Source organism: Sinocyclocheilus rhinocerous, unplaced genomic scaffold, assembly GCF_001515625.1.
Source record: "Sinocyclocheilus rhinocerous isolate Xijiao unplaced genomic scaffold, SAMN03320098_v1.1 scaffold463, whole genome shotgun sequence".
NCBI classification, from domain to species: Eukaryota; Metazoa; Chordata; class Actinopteri; order Cypriniformes; family Cyprinidae; genus Sinocyclocheilus; species Sinocyclocheilus rhinocerous.
Window position 1 is genome coordinate 802,411 of NW_015627535.1, and position 6,594 is coordinate 809,004.

Here is a 6,594-nt window from a genome sequence, read left to right on the forward strand (position 1 = left end):
AAAAAAAAAAAAACACATGAGTGTGTTTCAAAGTTTCAAGCTAAAAAATTAGTTGCAGTCAAAGCTACAGAAATCAGAGCAACACTTTGCACAGATAATTTACCGGTGTTCTCCAGCAGAGTTTTGGGTGTATTAGGTCTGTTGATGATCTCCACAAGGTTATTGAGAACCAAGGCCACAAATGGCTGCATCTCCATACCTGGAAAAACACCAGACAAATTAAAGATCAAATGGCTGTCCAAAATTACACGGGACAGATATCATATGCAAATAACTGCGCCGTAGTGAATATACATCAGGGATGGGCAACTGGCGGCCCGCTGGATCATATTAGACTCGGATGATCAATTTTAAAACATTTGAAAAGCAAGTCGTAAAGATTGCTTTCAGTTTATGATGTTAATACCATCTCCAACCAGGAGAGGTCGCTAGTTTCCAGCCGCTCCCCTATTAATTTCAGCATAGTAGGACGTGCACTCTAATGTAAACATTCATTAACATTAGCAAATAATAAATGAAAAACTGACCATGAAAACAGTATTTTCAAGTCAAGATGGTAAACAGATTATCTTTTTATCAAGTTAAAGGGGATACCCATATGTTTGGATTGTTTGGAAATCTGTATTTTATTTAAATCGCCATCACACCACTGCACACAAACAACGGGGACGCCAGAGTTGCACTTGCCTCAAATTTCAAAGGTCAAATTCATAGTCAACAAAAGCTTTTTGCATGACAGAAATGTTTGCACTGGACTATGTTCTTATTAGGGTTTCCGCGGGTCCTTAAAACGTCTTCAGTTAAATTGTTTACATTTAAGGCCATGAAAACTCTTAAATGGTATAAAAAGTCTAAATTATAAGAGGTCTTTGGGGACGGAAAGACAAGAATTGCTATATGGATTAATATGACGATTAAACTTCAAAAGGCTACGATTTCACTGAATAAACTTGAGCGCTGCACGTCAGCTTTGTGTACTGCGGTTACCGGGGAAACCACTAGATGCGCAGTAACGAAAGTGAAACCTGCTGGCAGAGAACGAATTTGCTTTTTCAATAAGCCCATCTGCTATTTTTGCTACATATTTTTTAAATGTGAACCAGCGGATCGACAAAAAGCTAATGCATTATAAAAATCTAAACAATTAAGACACTAAGATATATGTTATTTAATATAATAATTAATTGATAATAATTGTTTAAATTAATATAATAATTGATACTTTTGACTCATCCCTTTTCTTAAATAGTTTAAAGGCTGAAATGTGAAGTGCAGATCTTAAAAAGGTCTTTAAAGGTCTTAAATTTGATTTTAAATCCTGCAGATACCAGGTTATTTTATTGTACCATTTAGAATAACTTTTTTTTTTAATTAAGCCCTTTTTAACTGTCCTTTTAGGTTGTTTTGAGAATGTTCTGTAGGCTACTAGAGAGTGCATAAACACTCACCCATCTGCATGGCGATCTCTCCGATGGCCCATGTGGCATTGTTGCACACAGATATGAACTCCGGGTTGAGGTTGAGTCCCAGGACAGGCATGAGCTCAGCTAGAGAGGGTAAACGGACACCAATGACAAACTGACCAGCACAACACACACAGAAGCAACATCTAGCATGAGAAAGCAGCTCTCCATGTGTCAGGCTTCACTCAGTATGAGTCAAAGGGCACAGCTCACCGATGCAGGGCTTCACATGAAGGAAACACGCCTTAGTCAGGTCTCCCAGCAGAGCGAATGAACTCTGACGCACTTCTGGCATGGTGTCCTTTAATTAGATCAGAAATAAAGCTTTTAGGCATTGTTCATACAGCACACAATTAGCTTTTCTGCGTCAAATTAATGCGTTTAATTTCATCATTCTACATTTTACTATAGATAATCAGGTATGGCTTTATGGTCAATTCAGATTATGTTTAAGTGTCCAAAACACTCAACTAATACATGTACAAAATTAATAATAATAATAATAATTTATTATTATTATTAGATCTAAAAATATGTAATATATACATATATTTAATATTTCATAAATCTTTAAATAAGAATTAAAGATTTATGCATATATATTTTACATTTTTAATCTTTATTTTAACAAAAACAATAGGTTTATTATATAAACAGGCATATATTTAAATATATTGATCTAACTAGGGCTGTGCAAAAAATCGAATGCGATTTTCATGCTCATCTCGTCAGTAAAGCAGTTCTGTGATTAGTAGTAAATCTCCAGCACGTGCTTTCAGATGGAGCGGCATTTACTACACAGAGCCGTAGTTCACTGACAAGCTACGCAAAATCGCATTCATAATCGGCAATGAATCGCCTGTGATTTTGAACACGATTTTGCATAGCTTGTCAGTGATCTACGGCTCTGTGTAGTAAATGCCGCTCCATCTGAAAGCATGTGCTGGAGATTTACTACTAATCACAGAACCGGCTTTACTGACGAAATGAGCATGAAAATCGCATTCGATTTTTTTGCACAGCCCTAGATTTAACCATACCTGCATGCACTGGAAGAGCAGGGTCATGATGTTGCTGCGGGTGACCAGTCGTTCTACATGACCTCCGAGTCCCTCAGCCAGACCGCTGAGCAGATCAAGGGCCACAATCATGAAGTCTTTATCAGGGGCCTCGTACTGGTCAGGGTGCTGGTTATACATCTGCAACAAGAACAGAAAGAAAACATCAAGATCTGGAGAATAAATCAAAACAACAACATGCTATGGCTGTTCATTCTCAAACAAGTGTGCATGCCGACTGACCATGGCTTGAGCGAGGTTCTTCTGGACCAGGGTGACACAGCGCTGGTAAACTGGTTCACAGTAGGGCAGGAAGCCGCTCTGTAGTGCTGTGGCCACCGAAGACAGGCACTAAAATAAGAAAAAGTAACAAACTCCTTAAGACATTCCAGTTTTTTAAAGTATGAATATCACAGAATTCGCAGAACTACTTTACCTCCAGCAAAGGGAACAGATCCTTGTCTTCATCTTTTAACTCATTCCATTTCTGAATAAGAGGGGGCATGAGCTTTTGGATGTATTCCTGTTGGACAAAAAAGTCACATTTAATTATGCTTCTTGAACATTTTCATCTTTAAAAACTCAAAGCCACAGTGATCTTACTGGCTGGTTAAGATGGTGTCCGACAGAGTCAGCAAGGGTTCCGATGGCGTCGTAGAGGATCAACAAGTTCTTGTGCTGGTACTTGCTGAAGGCAAACACCAGTGTGTCCAGAATGAAGCTCAAGTAGGGAACCAGCTCTGTACAGGCCTCCTCTTCCAGAGTCGCAAACGCACTGATGGAAGGAAAAACCCAAGAATTAGCTCAACATGTCTTTAGAAACACCATCCAGACTGAAAGACAACTGGTTTAACATGTTATTTCAGCAGGGAAGCATCTCAAAATCAATCTATGGTGGTTTGCTGGTTTGTGTTTAAGAGGGTTTTTAGGCACTTTATAGCTGGTAGGGTCGGGAAACTGACTTGAACTAATCAGTTAAACCAATGTGAGACTGGTTGACCAGCTAAACCATTGTAAACCAGCAAATCACCTTAGCTGGTTTATTATACCTAAATTCCATTGTTATTCAAGCATTTATATACTAATACAGTATTTTTTAACACTTTGAATTAGCCTTTACATTTTCATTTTTTAATTTTAAATTCTTATGTGATCTTGTCATTTTTGTTCGTTTTTCTATTTAGCTTTTATTTGTTTTAGTCACTGTAGTACTCTTTAAAAAATAAATAAATTACAATTTGAAATGATGCCATGGCATCGTAGTGAAATCAGTTTAAGCTGACGTTAATCTATTTTATTTAAGATTTATTCCAAATAATGATTTTTAATGGTTTTAGTTAACAATAACACTAAAATTGATCAAAATATATCCAGTTTACCAGTTAAAGGCTACAAAAGTCATACATTGTCAGACAGACACTTTAAGATCTGTTATTTAGATCTGGAGGCTGTATTTTCGTTAACAGCAGGTCAAACATACCTGCAGGCAGCCTCTTGAACCCTCTTGTTGCTGTCGAGGATGCGTTTGAGCAGCTCGGTCATGAGGGGTTTGAGGTAGGAGTCTGGCGGCTGGCTGACCACCCAGTGTGCATAGCGGCTCAGAGTCCAGCAGGCGATGGAGCGGACCAGTGCTTTCTTATCACAGAGACACTGGATCAGGTGAGGAATTAACTCCGGCAGGTACGGAGCCATATCCTGCATACAGCCTGAGGAGGAGTTCAGAAAGGTCATATTTCCATGCAAACATTTGTTTTCAACAAGGATAAGAATTGTTTCTTGAGCAGCAAATCAGCATATCAGAATGACTTCTGAAGGATCATGTGACACTGAAGACTGGAGTAATGATGCTGAAAATTCAGCTTTGCATCACAGGAATAAATTACATTTGAAAATATTTTAAAACACAGATTCAAAAACCGCTATTTTGAATTATAATTATATTTCACAGTATCACCGTTTTTTGCTGTACCGTTGATCAAATAAACACAGTTCTTGGTGAGCATGAGACTTAAAATAAATATTACCAACCCCAAATCTTTGAACAGTAGTATATAATGTGCATAGTACATACATTTTTTTTTCGTATGCATGGAATATGGGGGTGGAAATTACCTAAGTAATAAAAATAAGACATGATGTTGTAATTATGTTTAATGTATAGTTACTAAAACATATACTAAACTCTGCAATATTGTAAATTTGACTTAAACCATTTTCGCTAAATCCAAATAACTTTGAAACCACCGAGTGTTCATCTGTTTTACATTTTACCTTTTAAAAACATTTGCTATTGTGACTTTTTTTTATTAAACTGCCTAAACAAAATTGAATTAAATAAACATTAACTGTCACATGACTTCACAATGTTGCATACTACAGTTAAAAACATGAATTATTGCATAGTCTTAAAATGTAGGCAGTACACAGCACACAGAGTGCAGATTCTAGCATTCAAATCAGAACAAAGGCCAGATTTAGCACAAACAGGGTTACATTTTATTCCTCCTCACATTCATTCCCATACCTTCGGCGATGGCTCCCAGCACCAGGATGCCAGACTCTTTAACAACCCAGTCCAGGTGGAACAGCAGCTCCTTCAGCACTGGAAGCAGGTGTGGCAGCAACTCATCCCGAAACACGTTTGCCAGGACATCAAGGGCAGCCGCCGAACACTTACCTACAGAAGAAATGCACATGCAGTACATAGGATTAGATGTTTCTTCAAGCACCAGTGTAACCGTAAGCTTTGAAAGCTTTTTGTGGATCAGACAGTATGAATACTTGTACATCACTGACATTCATGACATTGAGTGTAATCATCTGCACTGAAAACACCTTGATATCTGCTTACAAAAACAGGCAATATTTCACCAGCATCAGGTTGGTTTCTCATAAGTAGGGCCCTATGAAATCCGCTTTATATTTTTCCAAATTCCGTTTTTTCCATTTTAATTTTTCTGGATTCCATTTATTTCGTTTAAAATTTTTCTGGACTCCATTTTAATGATAAAATCAAATTTTATTAATCAAAATAATGTTTAATTAATTAAAATCAGGAAACGTATACACTAACATTAATTTATAAAAATTTACAAATTACATGTTTAGGGCCCCATGAAATGTTTTATTTTTTCTCACCTTATCTTTTATTATTACTATATTCTGTTTTTTAGCATGTCTAATTATTTGAATGCATAAAAACTTAATTTATTAACATTTATTTTTACAATAACCTTATGCATTTAAATTTTTCTGGTTATCAAATGAAGGCGTAAAACATTAAATTTATCTTTTAATTAATGACAATTAAACTTATTTTGGCAAACAAAGGGGATTTACTATTAAAATTAAAACATGGAATTATTATTGTGCGATTACTCCTTTGTCACAATTTGATTTAAGTGTAATTACCTACTTTTGATTAATTCATCCAAACTTTGACAAATTCCGTGACATTCCGCGTTATACAGTAAGCTCCATTTTTATGACTAGATTCCGCGATTCCGTCCGCATTTCCCGCATCACGGAAATCATAGGGCCCTATATAAGACGCTTACGCAGATTCCAGTCAGACAGACTGTCGTCGTCATCGTCATCATCCTCTTCACTCTCCTCTCCTTCCTCGCCTTCATCACCCTCGTGCCGAAGGGTGACCGTACGAGACTTGTGAAAGCGTGGCTTTATGTCCTGCTCATTGTCCGGCACGGCCTCGTCTTCCTCCACGTCACCCTACACGGGAAGCAGAAGGTCAGTGTGATGAGACAACTGCCAAATCTGGACAGCAATGACTGAGTCAAAGGCCTTGGGTCAGACAGTATGAATACTTAAAAATCATGGAGAAAATCAGGGATAATGATATCATCACACCCGAGGCCATGCTGCTGTAGAAGTTCTTGTGAAGTGAAGTAACTAACCTTTAACAAAATGATGTCAATCTCCGAGTACTTCATCCCGTTCGCCAGAACAGGAACCAGTCTAAGAGAGATTAAAGACAGGTCGTCAAAACTGGACATCAGGATATTTTAAGATATAGATCAGCGGTGGCGAACTCCGGTCCTGGAGAGCCGCAGCCC

General features: G+C 37.6%; 1 protein-coding gene across 1 annotated transcript in view; it reads right to left on the reverse strand.

Moving 5' to 3' along the window:
- Positions 1 to 6,594, reverse strand: part of LOC107728566 (transportin-2) — a 29,911-nt gene that overhangs the window by 6,311 nt on the left and 17,006 nt on the right. Inside the window, exons 10-20 of the mRNA XM_016538781.1 lie at positions 6,436 to 6,496; positions 6,079 to 6,250; positions 5,046 to 5,198; positions 4,002 to 4,227; positions 3,125 to 3,296; positions 2,958 to 3,044; positions 2,765 to 2,872; positions 2,504 to 2,662; positions 1,677 to 1,764; positions 1,449 to 1,547; positions 104 to 199 (exon numbers count right to left, since the gene is read on the reverse strand). Of these exons, the coding sequence (XP_016394267.1) occupies positions 104 to 199; positions 1,449 to 1,547; positions 1,677 to 1,764; positions 2,504 to 2,662; positions 2,765 to 2,872; positions 2,958 to 3,044; positions 3,125 to 3,296; positions 4,002 to 4,227; positions 5,046 to 5,198; positions 6,079 to 6,250; positions 6,436 to 6,496 (1,421 nt within the window). The remainder of the gene's footprint in view (positions 1 to 103; positions 200 to 1,448; positions 1,548 to 1,676; positions 1,765 to 2,503; positions 2,663 to 2,764; positions 2,873 to 2,957; positions 3,045 to 3,124; positions 3,297 to 4,001; positions 4,228 to 5,045; positions 5,199 to 6,078; positions 6,251 to 6,435; positions 6,497 to 6,594) is intronic.